The 20,518-nt window shown below is 33.9% G+C and overlaps 1 protein-coding gene across 2 annotated transcripts in view; it reads right to left on the bottom strand.

The window, feature by feature from the left end:
• The window catches only part of LOC118205606 (uncharacterized), a 131,559-nt gene that overhangs the window by 4,212 nt on the left and 106,829 nt on the right, over positions 1-20,518 (bottom strand). The window contains exons 4-13 of one of the 2 annotated variants that reach the window (XM_035377906.2): positions 19,713-19,808; positions 19,496-19,621; positions 16,041-16,319; positions 15,560-15,691; positions 12,902-13,078; positions 10,415-10,594; positions 9,228-9,407; positions 3,850-3,933; positions 3,672-3,753; positions 59-148 (exon numbers count right to left, since the gene is read on the bottom strand). In XM_035377906.2, coding sequence (XP_035233797.2) covers positions 61-148; positions 3,672-3,753; positions 3,850-3,933; positions 9,228-9,407; positions 10,415-10,594; positions 12,902-13,078; positions 15,560-15,691; positions 16,041-16,319; positions 19,496-19,621; positions 19,713-19,808 — 1,424 coding nt within the window. In that variant the 3' untranslated portion in view covers positions 59-60. The remainder of the gene's footprint in view (positions 1-58; positions 149-3,671; positions 3,754-3,849; positions 3,934-9,227; positions 9,408-10,414; positions 10,595-12,901; positions 13,079-15,559; positions 15,692-16,040; positions 16,320-19,495; positions 19,622-19,712; positions 19,809-20,518) is intronic. The other variant, XM_035377898.2, reaches the window with a different exon arrangement.

The raw sequence follows: 20,518 nt of genomic DNA, 5'->3' as shown, positions 1-20,518 counted from the left end.
AAAGAAATTTATATAAAGAACCCTTTCCTTAAACTTCGTTGAACAGTATGTGATTTACCTTTACTTGATACCTGGGGGTATTCCTGAGGGATGTTGCTTCATCAGCTTCTGATTATACTGTAAGTGGGCTTTTTCGACAGATGATTTGCTTTAAAAGGGAAAAGTAGAAAAAAAATGTTTTAGCTCCCTGACCCCACCAGGCACCGTATACTGAATTTTAAAATATAATTAATTTAATCTAGATTCATATAGAATAGTTTGTTAGAATGTTAAGAAGGAAAAGAAGCAGTTTAAGTATGTGTTTATCTTCAAAATGACATAGTAAAAAATATAAACTTTATAACATAAAAAGCGACGCGCCAAGAAGGAGTTATACGAATGGAATGAAATTGCGTATGTCCATACCATAGGATAGACTATGCAAATGATTAACTTTTGGCGGCCAATGACTGACCAGCTAGAGCTCTAGCGTACTGCAATGGCGCATCCGGATGGTTTATAAAATAGAGGACATTCCAATGCCAAGTTATAACTTCCATACAAATGTGGTTCCCATCGGCCTACGTAAACTGTACCAGTGCCTCTCAGATGGGTTGGCGAATAGTATGAGCAGATATAACCATTTGAGAGAGGACGTGCAATTGGACTAAAAGAAGCAGGATATCAAATCGCAGGATCTCTACACATTAGTATCGGTCGGAGCAACGCTACTATTCGATGATATTGGCAGGAATGGGTGAACCATAGCCGTACAGATCTCTAGTGGTCGACCAAGAGCTAGAACAGAGCATGAGGACAGAGTGATCGACAGATCCGATCGATTCTCACAGCCCCTGATGCGTCTTTATGAAAGATCCGACATGTAACCGGAACATCAGTGACTCCAATAACCATTGATAGATAACCCAGCGAAAGGGGGATGAAGTTACGGAGGCCACTGCGCCTACTGCCTTTCGCGGTTGCACACAACCAGTCACATCTGCAGTAGTGCTGGATGCATTCGATCTGGAATCTCACGGACTGGAATAGAACTGTTTTCAGCGATGAGTTTCGTTTTGAAATCAGTCCCGCTGGCTAGCAAAAGCATATCTGGAGAAGTCTAGGACGAGGTGGGATACTCATTTCTTTGTTATCTTGTAGCTGTGTTTTCTGAGTAAAACACTCAATTCCTATAATATTATTAGCGTTTCGTTTTCAATACGTGTGAATCAAAATCCACCGATTTTCGTTCCATTCCGATAACTCCTTCTTGGTGCGTAGCACTTTATGTCATAGAGTGTATCTACATATTTTGTTTTCGACAGGTGCGCGTTTTGCCTTCTAAAGAAGTACCTTTAAATGACCTGGAAAATTAAACATTAGCTTAAAAGTAGATTGAAAATCACATGGGAAACAGAAACAAGAGTAAAAATTAAAAGCTTTCAGCATTTTTAAAACTGTGTATTGCAAAAGGTTGGTTATTTGACGTAGTATTACAAAATAAATATGTATTCTTATTAAAATTAAAACAGTTACTTGAAATTTTTCAAAGCAAATAAACATTTTTGGAACATATTTCAATGTATAAATTAATGAAATTCTGAAATTTCTTTAGTTCAAACCAGAAGTTAGTGGATTTCTGAAAATTTTAAGATACTATCCATGATGTATATTTCATTTCAATTACAATATGCACACTTAAATGCATATACGTTAAGTAAAGAATGTGTAAAACAAAATCTTAACTTTAATTTGCAATAGGCGCTTAACCCTGTTGTTAGCCCAAAGGGCGTTAGCGCAGAAGGGCTATTAATTTCGTTTTGGCACTTTGCGTCGAAAACATTAAATGTCTGTTTCACTTTTCAAATTGTTGCCACCAAATATTAATGTTGTATGTTATATTTAAAGAAATTAAATCTGCATAAATGTATATATATTTCTCGCATTGTGATAAAACAACGATACCTAGAGCCATCAAATGTTGAATAACGTAATCCTCCACCGAATATGGGCATCTGGAAGTCCTAATTTGAAATTTGTTTTATTATCGATTTTATATTTTGTAACACTCTAACGAATTCTTGATTAACAAACTCAAGGATTTCAAAGCGAGCAATGGCAACACTGTACGGGGGGGAATCATTTTTATCTCCTGCGCGGGAGACTGTATCGGAAATTCTAAAGATATGCTCATTTAAAAATTATTTTGCGCTATTGCTGTTGAATTGAATTTTATGGTTTAAATGCGAAGAACATGATATATAATAAATAAAGGTAATACACAAATCGTTAAAAAATCGCCACTTTGGGCGTAATGTAAAATCTGAAAGATTTCAGATTCTCTATTTTGTTTTCGTCATCTTTATCTTAAAACATAGTAACGTGCTTATAATTAATCTCTCTAAACTGCGTCATTAAAAATTAATCCTTTTCACATAAATCGCTATTTAACGCTAATGAAGCAGGTAATTATATAATATTTCAACCAATACTAGTATTAAAATTTGAGAACTGAAATCTTAATTAACCAATAAAACTAAAGTGAAGCCACGATTCTCAATCTAACCTTCAATTTGAAATCTACGTATTTCTTCTCCGCTTCTCTTTTCTGCTAATTTGCTATCGGCTACTGCGTTTTGTTACTTTAACTATATTATAGAAATTTAAGAAAATATAAATGTAATTGTCAAAAATCGGGAGAGGGCACTACTCCAGTTTTGCGTTGTTTATCAAAAATGTTTTATTAAGTATAAAATGTCCAACTAGCTAAACACTCGGGACAAAATATTACGAAATAAAATTTTACGCAACTTAATACTTGGTTACATCACCATTCTGATCACAGCCTAGGTCTTACGAAGCATGCTGCCAGGCATGGGGCCAGATGATATTTAATGATTTTTCTCTTATTCGTCCATCAATCTGGCTGTCAATTTCGCGAAAATGCTAAACCGTTCTTGACAGAAAATTTCAAAACACCCTAAACTTTCTCAGACTTTAAGTGGATAAAAATGGCCTCTGTAATGAGGTATACGGAGCCTTAGTAATTAAGAAGAATAATAATTATTTACATCATCTTCACATAAAATTAGATTTCATTCAGCTGGTAAAGGGGATACGAATTCTAAGAGAAATTTTCTGGCATAAACGAGCAAAATTCCTTATAAATTTTGGATAAAATGGCCTCTGTAATGAGGTATACGGAGCCTTAGTAATTAAGAAGAATAATAATTATTTACATCATCTTCACATAAAATTAGATTTCATTCAGCTGGTAAAGGGGATACGAATTCTAAGAGAAATTTTCTGGCATAAACGAGCAAAATTCCTTAGTTTCCTTAACTGATGACGGTAATGTAAAATAAATGCTATATTTGAATTTAACAATGTAAAATTTATTAAGAAACATTCTAGTGTTGCAGAGTATGTGTCGAGGAACAGAAGAGTTTTAATAGTAAACTGTATTACGTAGAAATGTAACTGTAATGTAATTATTTAAAAAAGACTTCGTGACACGATGCGGTTTAAAATCTTAATGTTAAGAAGTTTTTTACGATTTCATGTTGTTCACTCTCTCTCTGAGAGGAAGAGTTATAATTAAGAACTACAATACATGTTTTAGAAACACTGATAATAGTACTCATGTTCTTTACTTTTGGAATATGTTCATTTAATGACAATGAAAATTTTACCTTCTGACTATGATGACTACAATTGAAATGATGACAGCTAGGAAGACAAATCCACCAAATATACCGAGAGCTATAATACCACCTGTAATGGAAAATAAATCATTATCATCATTTATTGTTGAAAATGGTTGATTGCTTTTCATTGGAAAAAAAAAAGAGAGAGAGAGAATTTACTTACCCATATTGAGTCTTGCAGCAATGGAGGCTCTGTTCCTCTTATGTTTACCCTCAATTCTTGCATTGTATAATTTTTCTTTGTCCACTAAATTAAAGAAATGTTTATTTCATTTTCTCCCTTTTCCTTTTCACATATATAGCAGAATAACTAATATTAACTCAATAGAATTTTTTTTTAATGTTGGAATTTGATAAAAACGATTTAATTATTAAAATAGGTACAGAATGTAAATTATAAATTTAACTTGTGATTGTTTCATTAATTTTATTTTATGCATTTTCTTCTTAATATTTTTTAAAAATAAGCATTTTGTGTTAGAAAAGAAATCAGCTTGGTACTTAACGTACTATCCCTTCGATCGTGAACCTGTCGCCAATTAGCACCATTTAGAGCCAATTATGAACTAGCACAATGCACTCATAATATCTCGCTTTCATTAGATGCAACCTCCACTGATTCTCGGCTAAACCACGTTTTGTTTTTTATGTACAAGGACGTAAATTAACTGTTATTGTTGTACTTTTTCTTGCATTTTGGAAACAAAAATGGTTAGATAATCTGCCTTTCACAGAACAGCAAGCAGTGGATCAAAGTTATGGAATCTTGCCATCAAATAAGTGCGTATGGTGTCGCGATGTGGTCAGCTGAATATGACCGACAAATCAGTAATAGACTATCAAACAGTCATTTCTTGGAAGTTGTACTCCAGCATTCTAAACAGAATTTCTGGTGAAATTGGAAGGCCTAGTAAAACAGTAGAAACTGAAGAACAACTTCTTACGAAGCTCAAAAACAAAGCGGGCTGAATGCTGATTGTTTATTAAAGAAAGAGGCTTCGGCTGCTACAAAAAATCTGCAGGAATGATTGGCCCAACTTTTGTTGGGAGCTCCGTTAACTTTCATAGTTCGATGGTAGATAACTTTCACAGCCGACGGGATAATAGGTAATTACCATAAATTCATTAATATACCAATAAATGTAAGACAATAGAACGTAATTAAAAAAAATGAGCTCTATCTGTAAATATTTTTTTAATTATAATTAAAATTTTTAATTAACAGTTTATGACTATGTTAATTCCTTAGTCCAATCAAACATTTTAAATCCTTTTAAGTAAATGCATTTATAAAGGAAATGGAATTTTATTATATAACTCGGAATTTATTGAGTTATAGTATTGCTATACACATTGAAGTCTGATGAGTCAAAATCTCAGGAGAGAAGAATATTTCAAAGAATTAAAAATCCGAGTTAATGAGTATTTTGAGAAATTATGCCGATAAAATGTCTAAAATTCTATATAAATACCTTTAGTAAAGGAATTCAAAAAGGATTTCTTAGTTTAAGGATGCAAATAATTTCTTACCTGCGTATTTCCACTATATAAATCATGTATTTATAGTGAAAATACGCAGTTAAATAAACTAGTAGAGGTTTAATTCTTCACAAGAACTATTGAATATTATATCAATGTCATTTGCTGGATTGATATAATATGAATTTGATGAAAAACGTCATATATCCACTTAAAAGAACAACGAATGAAATGTTTTCTTTGCTTTTAACAATATTTCGTTTTCCTTCAATAGCAGAAGTATTATGTGGAAAACATTCATCTAAGCAGTTAAAGAAATATAATGTGTTAGATATTAACTTTAAATGTTTTTTAAAAGCAAAAATATAATGTTGAACATTTCAATTAAATTTACTCTTGATAAGAATATAAATCATATTTTCAAAATAAACCGCGCTTTATTGAACTTACATTTTTAAACACAGTCCGATCATCAGTTATTCGACGAATCATACAGATCTGATTCATGCTAAAAATTTTCGTCACTGGGAATTTCGTTCTAGGTAGTATATTATATACATTGTGTCCACAAAAGACCTTTTTATCCGGACTTTGTTGTCGCAATACGAATTTATATATTTGTTGATCCTTGACATTCGTGACATTTTCTCATGGCTAGCGTAATCATGCCATTTCTTTTCCAACAACAATTTATTTGCTGAAATGCGTGGAACATGGAACACCGTCGGATTTCGAATTGACTTTCAATGAACAAGGTGCAAATGTCACATTCTGGGTTTTGCGTCAGAGAGGACCTTCTGAGACATTAATGGTTGAAAACGCTATCGGTTATAACATTATGAAGAAATAAGTATGTGACTGGCATAAAGAATTAACTGAGAGTCCTGTTGCAGTTTACGGTAATCAAAAAGTAGCGGATGACCTTGAGAACTGATAAAAGCATTGCGCGTGTTTGGAAGGTTACTCGCAAGTTACAAGGGGAACAAAAGCAGTATTAGATGTTTAAATATATTTTAGAGTCGTAATAATATGATGATCTGCAATAATCTCCATAAACGTCATGTTCATCAATCTACAGTTAGAAGAATATTCCATCCAGAACAGAAAGAAATGTTCTGACTGAAAACGTTTCAAACTATATAATCGTGCAATGCAAGAAATCGTATAATTGCGTTTTTCTTCCTTTACGTACGTACGATAGGGGTTCGTGGATTTGGGGTAAATAACGGTGACACGTGATGAAGTATCAAAACACAATTTATTAGCCAGTATTATTCAAGACAGCTCCAAAATCACGTTTTCACAGTCGTCGAAGAACTACTATAAACACGCTGTAACAATCAGCGACACAGCCTTCAGGTTATCAGGCTATAACGGTGAAGACAGCTTCACTGCAAAGCACCAGAGTACAGCTCCCGATTCTGCCTGGTCGTTCTCGGAACTCCACGTACTCTTGAGATTCTCCACGCTACACCTCGCGATGTACTCGACGATACACTAGAGTACAGCTTCCGACTCGGTTCAGTCGTTTCTGGAGCTCAACACACTCTAAGATAAAACTCGAAGATGCACTAAGAGACTCTCTCGATGCACTCGACGACCAACTCGGCACTAGACTTCGAGACACTCTCTCACTGACTCGACTAGGTACTTGCTGACTGACTATCAACTCGATAAACTCTGCACTGACTGACTCTCCGCGTACCATCAGGGTTTATATAGCTTTTGGCTTGTGTTCGAGTACATTCTGGACTAAACGAGTAAGAATTCGTTCCAGAAGGTTCTCCTTCCGTTCCGAAGGTTCTCCGCCAACTTTGTTGCTAAATGGGCGATTTCTCGCCACATGCGGCAGCCCTGCCTTTCCTTGCTATTTTCTGGCAACCCTAAACCTGCTTTGCAGGGAAGCTATCTTACCGCGGCTGGATATTTCGTAACAAGGCAAGATATCGTATTTTCTGCACAGTCCACAAAAGTCTGTATTTTCTGTTTATGTTTGTCTATGATTTTCAGAGTCTAATATGGGAAAGCGTACTAGAGTTACTAGGAGGGATGCTACTGGAACAAATAACCAAATAAGTAAACCTATTGCTTAATGAAGGTTTTACGGACCTAATCTTAGGCGAGGATCATTGTGTTACGTCTCACTTTTCATCTTTATGAGGAGAACATTTAAGATAATTTCATCTTAACCAACTAATGAAGTTATGCTTAGGCCCGAATAATGTTGACGAATGGGTTCAGGTTCAATTTATAGAGTGATTCGAGAGATATTTTAATCAGGAGACTGCCTGGAACAGCGTACCATCCACCCCATATCCATGAAAGGTATTGTTTCATGGTGATGATTTACTTACTGGTTTGGGAACCAATCATCAAAAACTGCCACACCGAATGCCGTATAAATGTTGGAAGTTTAGTAACCACGCGGTTTTGGTTTCATTTGGTTTGGTTTATTTGGTTAGGGCAAAGTAGTCCAGGGCTATTTGCCTCATCACAGTTCATACAGTTGTTGTGGTGTTAAATACCTTCAAACTAATAATATTGTTTCAAACGGTTGGCTGCTATAATCGACTGAATCCTGTTCAGGATGTATGATATATGTTAAACTGCCGAGTTGTGGCGCACTAGCTCCCCCTTGGAGCCTGCAGGAGGCAGACCTGTTTTCTTAGAACAGTGTTTGCTCCCATCCACTTAAATTAACAGGAAAGACATTACGAAGTGTGCTTTCCTGCTAAAGGAGATTATATACGTTATTAAATAGTTTTATCTTCGACGATAGAAATGACACTATTTTTTCTTTTATATGCTTTGGAATCGGGAGCAATATTTTAGCTTTATTTAATTTCTTTGCAATTCATTTTTATATGATTTTTAAATGCTCTTCTATTTGTAATTAAAATTTAATTTATTTTTATAATAAATAACATGTATTACCTTTTAATTCTGAAAACCAGTATGAATGCAGTTTATAAAGAGGATAAATTAGAATAGGTTTTTTACTATAGCGTTTTTCTTATCCTCGTTACTATTCTTTGTTTTGAAGGTCCACTAATGGCTGAACCAATGAATAAATTCGCTGAACACGGGTAGTTCGGTCCGGGACTCGAATCCCGGCAAACGGTTTGGCTGCATGGGCGCATTCCTGGTTATTTTTCATGTGTAATGTGTATACGAACCAGTTTAAAAATTCCTCCATAAAGGCATCCCTTCCCGTGGGCAGATAGCCCTCGAGGTCTTTGCTATATTCAAATAAATCAAACCAACCTATGTCATGAATCATTGCGCTAAGCATTTAGTCTTGTCAAATCGTTTGCGAAACAAGCTGTATTTTATAGACTTTTTGTATTCCTATTCAGAAAAAAAAAAGGAGATCTGCCATGAAAGAAAACCATAAAATATGAACTACTTGGGGAAATATTTAACTTTCGGAGGACAATTAATTAATTTTACTTCATTCTGCGTATTCCTTTGAGACCAACTGGTCATTTAGGCTTATTCATAAGCTAGCAGGGTTATTTGCCTAGCTAACTGCATAGCTAAAACTGTTTCAGGCATTAAAATAAAATTTGCATTGCAAGACCAGATTGCAAATTCTTTTTAATCATATTTTTGTTATATTTTTAAAAATATTTTATCCAACTTTTTGGAGTTTTAATGGCAAACTGTTTGAGGTATTAAACTGTTGAACTGAAGTTTTGAGATTTTTTTCCTCGCTTCGAATTGGTAGTAAGAGTCCTCGCTTCGAAATATTCGTTAGATTACTTCAAGGTTTAACCCTGAATTCTTTATGATATTCTTAAATTTCTTTGCATTTGCAGTTTATCAGAAAACCGTTCCCCAGAAATGCAATCATGGAAGTACTAGATTATATGACTCTAATTATATACTTGTTGCTCTTCAGCTCTTTTTGAATATCCACTATTTTGTTAAATACTGGTCTTTCAGTATCTTTACTCAGGCATATTTTTATGCTATATTTATTTAGAAAGGAAAGATATATAGTTTAACGAAAATGCCATTCTTTCTTATATGGAATAGATGTTGTGGAATATGTGTACTTACATTCGCATGTGGGAGGTTTCGATGTCCAGAATCCCGTCGAATCGCAGGAAATGTTATTCGCACCAACAAGTTTATAGTTATCTTCGCAAGTATATTCCGCCGTTGTGCCTGGAACTGTTGTATTGACCGTCACTGTTACATTACCGTGTGCTATGGCTGGGGGATTATGACACAGCAGAGCTAGAAAAGAACAAAAAGAACAGTAAATAAACAAATGCCAATGAATTCATTCACAAAAAATATTTCCGAAAGACCTTTTCCGTAGTAAAAGCGTATTCTTTATTTAGTTCTTCATTTAAATTTTTATTCAATTAATATACAGCATATATATGTACGTATATATATATATATATATATATGATTGATGCGATGACGTATTATGTCACCAAACAGTAATTATATGGTAACCCATTATGTCGCCAAAAAGTATTTATCTGGCAACTAAAGTATCTTCTCTAGATGACGTTTTACTCTTTCGGACATTTTCGTTAGTATTACTGCAGATTATGATCCCTCTTGTAGGAAATTTAATATTTTAGCGTGGTAGGCCATACAGGGCAGTTTTTATCATCTTCGGTGAAATCTCAGAATTAGCTTATATCGAAATGTGGCTCGATTAAAGGCAACATATGCCTCATGTTTCTCATTTTAGAATTTTAGCGCAGAGGTTGTGCAGTTCTTTGACGTTTTTCTAGCGAAAACAGATTACTGAGTGCATGGAGAGAACAACAGCACAAAAGTGTGCTTCTCTTTTATGGAAAAGAACACTAAAAACTTTCGTGGCATTTGATGTGTCGTTTAGATAGACGTAAAGATGCCAAACAAACGTTTCTTTCCAAAGTCATCAAAGAGTTCTTGACTGTTCGGTGAGAGTGCGGTTAATCATAAAGTGTTTAATTTTTCAATATTTTTCCCTTAAAGGATTACAACTGAACTTTCTGTTAGTAACAGACACCGAAAGAATAAGTATCTCTGTTATTGGAAAACTTCCACTTAATGGGAGTGTGCTCTTTTAATTTGAGGGTTCGAAGATTCAAAGTTAAGTGCGTTGATGGAGATTCGACTGTAAAATAAGTACTTTTTCGACGTAAATGGATATTGTAAAAATAAAATAGTTGACATACGAAATTTAACTATATAAATCTTAAAAAAATGAATGATTGTGAATATAATTTCAAGTTACTTACGATCACATCTGGGAGGCGGACCATCCCATTTGCGGTCGGCATCACACATCAAATCCGAACGTCCTACTAATATGTACGACTCTTGGCAAAAATACTGAACAATACTTCGATAATGCTTTGTGCCATTTACTAAAGTGTAGCCTCCATTGGGAATGTTGGCAGGGAAGCCGCATTCAAGATCTGTAAAGAAACAATAATTATTTGAAGCTGTGTTAGGCAGTAAATAGTGTCACCAATTAAAAATCACTTCCCAAAATACTTATATATACTCACTTATATATACATACTATATATACATACTCACTTATATATACATACTATGTAAAGTAATAAATTAGAATTTGTAAATATTGCGTCAGCTGAAAGTTTTAATATCAACATCAAGGTATGTAAAGGGCGTTTACGGAGACATTGTTTAACTTTAAATGTTATTTAAACTTGGATAATAAACTGCATTTGAAGGTTTTATTTCTAGAATTTAGTGCCAATGCAGTTCAAAATCATGACACTTCAATCTGGCCATGTTTTTTCATGATCTATTGTGCAAACTAGCTTTCTAACCTGTAGCTCAAAATGCCATAGTCATACTGAAAGAAAGAGGGCTACAAAATTATTATGTCGTGTTTTCGGGACTGTTGCCATAACTTGCCCAATGGACTGTGCAATCGATGCAGCAAGATTTAGGACCGTAGAGATAGCACCGTGTTGCAAAAAAGGCATAGCACCGGCCATGTCTTGATAATAAGTCAACAACAGAAGGGCTTTGATGAATGGACAATTATTTTGACATGGTTGCTGGGAATTATTTCAGTGAAATCAAATCACATAAATAGGCCAAGTGAGTGATCCAACTATGCCCGATCGTTTAACTGGAAGGGTATAATTTAAAATAATTTCACATCTAAAGCGTACTAACGCACAGTCTCTATGTAGTCAAACTTTTATAAGCAGTTTGCGATGTATTACAAATCATCTGTTTATACGAAACGGTTGACGTTTGAATTCGCTCTGAGTCTTCATAAACATTTTGTATTTTAAGCAAATAATCTGAAATGATTGTTTGTTATACTTTTCTGTTTTAAGTTGGCATATAGCATCTATAAAGCGAAAATTTTAAGTTACAAAAAAGTTGAAAAAATTTACACCAAAACGGTTTGCGTACTTTTCTCTAAAACGGCGAACAGTTACAAAAAAGTTGAAAAACATTACACTAAAACGGCTTGGAAGTATATTTCTTTATACAGTAAAATCTCTCGTAACGCATTTAAAAAAAAGAGTCCGTTTCAAACTTAATTTTGCAATACCAAATAAAGCAGTTCTTCGTAAATATTCAGCGGATTTATAGTTTTATAATTTTTAACATAGGATTACGTTCCTCCGTAATGGTTTGATGGGAAAACAACAATTAAGACGCTATTTGAGGTGTGCCCAAATGCTTATATCTTCGAAACTACAAATGTTGTAATCAATCTAAATAAATCATTAGATAAATGAAAGAGCACATTAACAAACACACACACACGCAAGAATTAAAATTTAGGCAAATGGTATACGCATAGTAACGCGTCAAAAATAACAAAATTTTGTTGAAGCTCCGTGCGCATTTGCGACCGCGTGTGAGTGGCAAGGCAGTTTGGTAGTCAGTTGCGCCTAGAATAGACAATGTGTTCGAGGGGAGTTTGCTGTATTTTGTTTTATTTCGTCAAGATTGTGGTGAGCCGATTTATAGAAAGTTTATGAGTGTAGCACCAATAGAATTTCTTATTAAGAGACGTAAGATAATACAGGATTCAGAAGTAGGCGATATTTGTATGGTTGGTGTACTTAATAACAGACAGCCAAGATTTATTCTAACATCTGCATATATTCATCCAACTGTTAGTTCGGGAGATTTGAAGATGTTCTTGTTGAAGATGTGTATTGTTGAAATATTTTGAGGCTTGATGAAATGATCGATGAAGAGTTTACTGTAGATGCAGATGTTCCTAGTATTATGATGGGAGATTTCAATGTAGACGTCAAACGAAATGAAAAGGTATTTTATTTTATGAAACATCATTTTAATCTCAATTTGGTGTGCTAAGTTACTACACAAGTACAGTAGGCAATTCATTTATAGAGTTAATAGTTTTACATTGGGTCATTTTGAATTAGTAAATAAAATTAGAATAAAATAAAATATGTATGCTTGTGTAAAGTCTTTTGTTTGTTTTATTTGTTCTATAACAACTTCACACTTCCGTTAGTAATCCTATACATTAAACACCAAGGGCTCTTTAAACTAAAAATAGAGAGCCTACCCTGAATTTTTATAACATTAAAAAAAAATCATCTGTTATTTAAGTACTCAGATAGCCAATGTTATAAAATGGTCAACCTAAATACACTAGATATTCAAAATAGCGAAACTTTTTTTCAGTTTTCTTCTATAAACAAACAAACAAAAATAAGCAAAGTTTATTAACAGCATTACTGAATAGTTCTTACATGAACATTTGGGAGAAAAATCACTAAAATATCCTGTGATTGAGCATTTTCTTGTAGTGGGACCGAGAAGCAAATGGCCGGAGTTGCACTGGTATTCAATTGTCGAGCCTACTGTATTGGATCTCATGAGTAGGGATGAATTGACCGGTCTCTCTGGCGAACCACATGAAACTGGCCCTGTAAAATTAAATAAATGCAGAAATCAAATAAATTAAAAAGGAATGTAGATTAAAAATCGTAAACAAATTTGCAGAAATTAAATGTTAGAAGGTGCCTTTGATTGTTTGAAGCATTATTTTTAACACATTGTTAGAATTATAATAATTAAATAATATTCCCTCCGGATCGATATGATTGTCCAATTTAATAAATTTGGGTCAGATTAAGGAGACAGAAGCCGGAAATAGTTTTTTGAGCTTGTTACCTTCTCTTTTATAAAATAGAATTTTTATACTATATATTGATTTATTTTAATTCCTTTTTATAGAGCTATGGGAAAGAAATGCAATTTAAGGTCTGAAGAGAGAAATGAGATTTTGCGGGAATTATTGAGAAACTTTAGAAATGCATTATCTTATAGAGGTTATCGGTAAAAAAACATGGTGTGTCGGCCAAAACTGTTTCTAAGATATAGTCAACCTCCCAACAGTCCTTACTTTAACATCTTGGATTTAGAATTTTTTAATGCCATACAAGGATTACAACATCAAGCTGCGTTTAGCAACATAGACCATAAAATAAGCCGGAATACTATAAATGATGATTGCAATAATCAGTTTTTAGAAAGCAACGAATAATGAGGTACATCTTTACTCAAATTAATTCCTCAAAATTATACTACTCACGGCTTAAGTATCACACTTTGTACGGTTCTTATTCCTTAGTAACAGTGTAAGGATACGTTCAGTTGAAAGTCGGCGGACAAATGAAAGGTCTTACACACAGAATTTTGCTTTGAAGAATCACTTGCAATCATGAGATTCACCAATCTCAATCAAAGATAGCTGGATAATTAAACATTTAAACATTCATCTTTTTTGTTGCCAATGGAATCTGAAAGCAATTTCTGAGGAAGTAAAGCAGAGGAGACAATGACTAAATAATGTCTATCATCTGTATAATTCATTGCAAAAGTAAATTTTTAGAGTGATGTCCACTTAAAAGGGAACATTAGAGGGGTAAATGAAAGTTCTCGCCGAAGTTAATATACTGGCAGGCTTCATTCTACCTGAAATTAAAAGCACGGGTATAAAAGGACACGTATTGATATTCAAATCGAAATTAAGAACTTAATCTGTGGTTTAGTGAAGTTCCAATAATCGAGTGAAAAAATACTTGTTTGTAGACTGTCAAGTATCAGTTTGATTCCAAATCAAAGCCTTAAAACTGCTAAAGTTTGACTCTTCCTTTCTTGCTGCTTGCTGTATTTAAGACTGCTATCAAAGCTGAGTAGCTAAAGCAGCGGAATAGTGTTAATTCATCATAGTTTTTTTCGATGCTCTATTTTCCGGGTGGTCGGCTGCATGTTCTCTTCCAATCTTGATTTTCTGAAAATATAAGCTACTTTGCTTCATGAAGGAAACCCTTTCATGGAGGATCCGTCCCATGAAGCATGCGTTACGCAGATAATCTCTGAATGATTTCTAAATGTAATTCAGAGTTAAGCCGTTGTGGCTTCACAAGTGGCGGACTCCACAAGACGGCTGAATACTGGGACTTCGACTTAAGGTTGATCTCAGGAGAACGGGCTGGATTTCCCTATGTGTAATGAGAATACAAGACAGTTTCTATTAAAAAAGTCCTCCAAGGCACCCTTCCTCTTAGTCAGACGACCCTCTTGTGCTTTGTCATATTCCAATAACCTAATCTAACCAGAAGCTGTTGTGTTTCCTGCACGGACTTTTTTCAGTTAACTTTTATACAGAAAAGATAATAATCTTTTTACAGTTATTATTGAAACACAATTTTCTTCTGAATTGTTTAATAAATTGTCAGGATTCAAGTATAATAAAGGCAACCTTAGTAAGATTCTTACAAATCTTTTAGTTCAGTTTTTGAACTTACGTATATAAGCAGTTATGGTATTCCACATACGTGTTCTCGTAGTGCTTACTGGTTAACATGTCCAACTAGCACTTGGAAGATCCATGATTCGAATCCCGGCAAGGCCACGGTTAAAATTTTTATGTCTCATGCTTCAAAAAAAAAAAAAAAAAACTAAAATTACAGTGGCTCTGCAGTACTGCAGTGTGTAAAATGTGCTTTTTTCACCACCTAAATTTGATCGACTATGTCTCCCCATTCGTTTTTTTAAGTGGGGAAGAATATAAGGAATTATCACATTCCGCCTTGTGTAGTCGTGTTGTGTAAGTGGTTATCAAGTCCGGCTGCAATTAAAAAATTCGAGGTTTAAATCCGCGAGATGTAGTTGATTTATGCTTCATGGTTTCGAAATACCCTATGCTCTCTGCCAATGAAGCGCAACTTTCTGTCTAGTACTTTATGAAGAAGTTATAAGCCAGAAACTTGCTAAGTCTTCTGTGGAGTTTTTGTCAACTCCCTAGAAGACTTTTATAAGTAGTATAAATCCAGACTTTTATAATTTTCTTTAACTAAGAATAATTATTGTTACATTTACTGAAACTTTGTCCAACTTACTGTGTTCACAGATGTAATTGAGTTCCCTGTTGCACTCGGTATCTGACCATAACCAGCCATTGGATCCGTCAAATCTCGAGCAGTTCTTGTCAGTCGGTGGAATGCTCCAGAAAGAAATAGTAAGATCTTTTCCTGTAAGATAAAAGTGAAATCAGTTTAACTTTCATCTCACACATTTAAATTTAGATACTTGCAATTTGAGGCACGTTTATATGCTTGGCACACGAGTTGTCAAACTAAACTCAAAGAGTACTAATTACAATTATTATTTTAATTTTATATTGTTATATTGTAAATTTATATTTATATAAATGTTATTTCAATAATCTTTAAAATTATTAGTGAATCGGATGAATATATATTTGAGTTATTGAAATGATTGACAGTACTAAAGTAATCTAAACTGTTTCTTTTTCTTTTACAACTTTCTAATTCAAAATCAAATAATTATTTCTTCGTGTGTAAAAGAAGAAGTTATTACCATCTAACCACTTCCAGTCCTTGGATACTGGATCTCTAACGACACCATTCCAATAATCGGAACCCGGGTTCTTTTTGTGGCGCTTGTACAACTCCCAGCTGAGGAACCCTTGCAAAGCCGGGCTCGTTTCATATACCAAGCTACCTCCTTGCAGGGCACAAAATTTTGTAGCACCTTCCAGCGTCCTAGGGCGGTTGCTGTGAAACGTATAACACTTTCCATTGTAGGTGGCTGTCGAAGTTTCTTCTTCAAACTGGGGACATTGCTCTACTGTAACCACTATAAAATGAGGAACCAAACTGTTAAATTCGTTTAGGGATTTGTACAAAACATTATGCATTCAGTATCATCTATAACATTTTAAATTTTAATTGAACTGTACATACATGTTATTCTTGGATAGGTTACTGGAGAAATGTAAAGTATATAATAAAAGTAAGGTTTTGAGAGAGAGAGAGAGAACATTGATCTTTTCTTTTTATATTTCCACGGAAGGAAAACCAATGTAATGCTTTAATCTAGAAAGAAAAGTAAAATTGAGTTTAAAAAAATCAAACTTCTCTTTGTAAAAAGAACGACGTTAAACTGTCCAATGGATTAATTAGTTGATTGATTGCGATTGCTTACGTATTACAAAGTAAAACAAGTTTTTATTTAACCTTGGCACTATCTTGACTTTTAATTTTGATGACAATGGTAACGATACGAATATCATTTTAAATTCGTAAATGATGATGTGAGCAAACGTTAACGAAATATAAGTACCAAGTTTGCCAGGAATGGTTACCAAACATAACGTCTGTATTTTTTTATAGTATCATATATGCAGAAATTCAAGTAGATCCGATACTTTTACATGCGCAATACTCACGATACATGATAGTATACGATAATCATTTAACTCAAAATCTATAAAAAATTCTAATGCTTCTAAATTTTGCCACAATTTAATATTTTAATAGCATGTAGGAATGGGAATCAGTAAGATAAAATACCATCTGCGGCTTCCTACATACAGAAAAGCCTAAAGGTTTCTTAATTCTTTAAAGTATCTGAACAAACTTATCAACCTTTTAATCTTCAAGTATGCCCTTTTGCCCTCAGTTAGCCGTGGAAAATTCTAGTCTCTTGATTCCTTTAACTTTTACGAATATTTTATTTATTGAATAAGCAAAGGTTTATTGCTTACTTTTAACTATTAAAACTGAAAATGCTATACATTCTATTGTGCAGTTTGATTAAATAAAAGTTGACATTTTAATATAAAAAGTTTTTGCAATATGAATGACAGTTAATAATGCTATAACCACACTATACAACTGATATTAAACAGATCACTTGATTCTGTTACAGAATTTTTAAATAATTAGTACTTATTAGTTCAAAAGGCTTTGTCCCTGAAGGACTATTGTTTTCGTTTAGCGATTTTGCGTTTAATCACTATAAATGTTCGTTTCACTTTTCAAACGGTTTCCACCCAATGTTAGAGTCCTGCATTATATTTGAAGAAATTAAAAATGAAAAATCTGCAAAAATATATGTATATTTCTCGCATTGTGATAAAACAACGGTACCATAGAGCCATCGAATTTTGAATGACGTAATCCTACTGCGAATATGGACATGTGGAAGCTCAAATTTGAAATTTGGAATTTGTTTTATGATCGATTTCATATTTTGTAAAACTTAAACGAATTTTTGGGTAACAAACTCAACGATTTAAAAGCGAGCAACGGCAACAATCTACGGTGTGTGTGGGGGGGGGAGAAACCTTTCTATCTCCAGCGCGCGGAAATATGTTTCGGAAATTCTAAAGATGGGCTCATTTTTAAATTATTTTGCGACATTGCTATTAAACTGAATTTTATGGTTTAAGTGCGAAGAACATAACATTTAATAAATAAAGGTAACTCACAAAATGTTAAAAAAACACCCGTTTGGACGTAATTTAAAATCTGAAAACCTGTCAGATTTTTTTTTTTTTTAAGTGGTTTTGTCTCTTTTTTGACTTCATTTATGACACAAAAGCTAAATTTACATTTGTAAAGATCGTGAATTATAAATAAAGGAACTAGAGTTATGCTTTTCCGGAATGGCAACTTCAGAATAAAAAGATGTTCTAAGATCTGACTGTATTATTAGTATAGTATCTAATATATATACCTTATATTGGGTATACCCAATGTAAGCTTCCCAGTATACGCTCATCTTGGGTATATGTTTGAAGCTTATATATATATATATATATATATTTAAGCGTCAAACATATATCCAAGATAAGGGTATATTGGCTATACCCCAATAAGAGCTTCTAATATATATTGGGAAGCTGGTAGAAATGGAAATGAGGCATTGATTTTAATTTATCTTAGAACAGGCCACTCTAGGGTTATACACAATTGTCTTTTTGTCTGTAACTAATAAGAGTGAACCTGCTGTTGCATATTGTGGTCGGTGGGTCAATTTTTAATAGACTGTCCACATTTTAACTGGTTTTGATTGACGTATTATTTTGGAGATGGTGATTTGCCTCTTGACTAATTAATAAGGAAAGAGGTCAGTTCTAATTTATTTCAATACTTAGAATAGACTGGGTTTTTATTATTTAATTTGATTTGGTTTTTAATGCTGTGTTTTAAGATATTTCATGTTTTGTGGTTTTATCTATTTTGAAATCATTATCTGTGGTTCGTGCACTTGTTCATCTCAGCATTCATCTTTATATCATTTCATTTTCTTTTATAAACCTGCTTAACTTTAACAATATGCGAAATGTAATTTTGTAAGGTATTTTCTCCTTCTTTATTCCTTCGTGGTGTAGCTGGGAGCAGACATAGGGAGCTCCGGAGTTCTTATCCTGAAAGGGCATTGCTCATTTTCCACATTTCTTGCTCCGAAATAAATCAAATGACTCTGCAGCGGGAGCCCAAATTAAAATGTGTCGCATAATAGTTCGACGCCACCAGGATTTGGTGGAAAGATAAGCTGCTCCCCAGTCGGCCTTTATGTGGAGCATAAGATAAGGAACTTTCTCCTTCCTTATGGCTACCTTTCGTGATGTAACTGGAAGCGTGTGGAAATCACCAAACAACTGTTCCAAATAACCAGTCTTTTAATAGATGGCTATATGCCTCAATTGATTTCGCTTATGATATGTAAGTAACGTATATTTAAACGCTGTTTACCATACCATTCAATTGCATTGGCCTGCTGTTAAACGAAAAGATGAATAAGAGCTGAAAATTTCCTATTGTCTGTACATTGGTTACTACCTTTCCTAACTTTATTTCACGAAAGATGATTAAGTAATTTAAAACGCTGGCACGACTTTCCACTGGTTGAAGTAATTTAAGTAAAACTATTTATGCAACAAAGTTTGTTTCTTTTGACGGTGAATGATTACTTGATAGCTCTGAAGTAATAGTTTGTTTTACTTCAATGAGTTTCTTACTTACCTTGGTCTGTGTACACAAAGGCTTCGCAGATGGATAGGGTGAATGCAGTGGGCGTTTCCACGTGAACACTTACGAATGCTCCAGTGATGGTGGATGTGCAGGGGAAAAACAAAGGGCGCCCTTCCTCTAATGAAAGGAAATCAATACACATCACCAAGCACATATATACAAACATTCCACGAGAATGGTAAATTTTAAATAGCCAATTCGTAGTTACCGATTTTGCCTGTGAACTTGTTGCAGACGGGATTCGCACTTAGATCAGGTCTGCTGTTTCCTACCCTTACGGTCACGGTTGCAGGAAGGTTATTGGCTGCAAAGGAAAATTAAAATAAATGTAAGAAAAATAAATTCCAGTTTTATTTTCTAAATTCGGTTTTGTAAATAACTATTTATTTAGAGTTAAAAATATGTCAAAAAAGCAGTCTTATTTTAATGAAGATTTTGAATAAAACTATAAATTTCGAAGGTGACAGACGGTCTCCCTTCATCAGAAGCAAAAAAAATCTCAAAAATGAGATGAGCGACAACTGTATTTATATAGAAAGCAATGGGCAAAAAAGGCGAACTTTATCGTAGTGTCATCTACTCTAAAAGCGTTGGGAAGCGCTGCATTGGAGTTAATGATCACTTACTAGAGAAGAAATGCAGTTCTACAAAAATTATCTATAAATCTTCTTCGGTTGGTGTAATGGATTTCCTTGAACGTTTACAAAAACGTTTGTAACGTTTACACGTTTACAAAAATTTATCTTCTTTGGTTAATGACATTAATATTCCAATTCAGTATTTCCTGACGCTTTTAGAATTTTTATTCATGTTTCATTAATATTTCCCTCAACAGATGGCGCGACGGTTGTGCTTTTTTTTGCTGCTCTTATTTTTCAGGCTTTTATCCCTGCTTTTGAAGAACAGAGATCTCTATCTGTTTGCCCTCGAAGTTGATAGAGGTTTATTTAAAATCTACACCAAAATTAGATTTCTGTTTTACTTAATATTCATATTTTGTACCTAATACGATTT

The sequence above is a fragment of the Stegodyphus dumicola genome, chromosome 9 (genome assembly GCF_044657685.1).
Source record: "Stegodyphus dumicola isolate Sdum_Otavi_A_Nest chromosome 9, ASM4465768v1".
Taxonomy (NCBI): domain Eukaryota; kingdom Metazoa; phylum Arthropoda; class Arachnida; order Araneae; family Eresidae; genus Stegodyphus; species Stegodyphus dumicola.
Note: the sequence above shows the minus strand (reverse complement) of the source record. Positions and strands in the feature narration are given on the sequence as shown.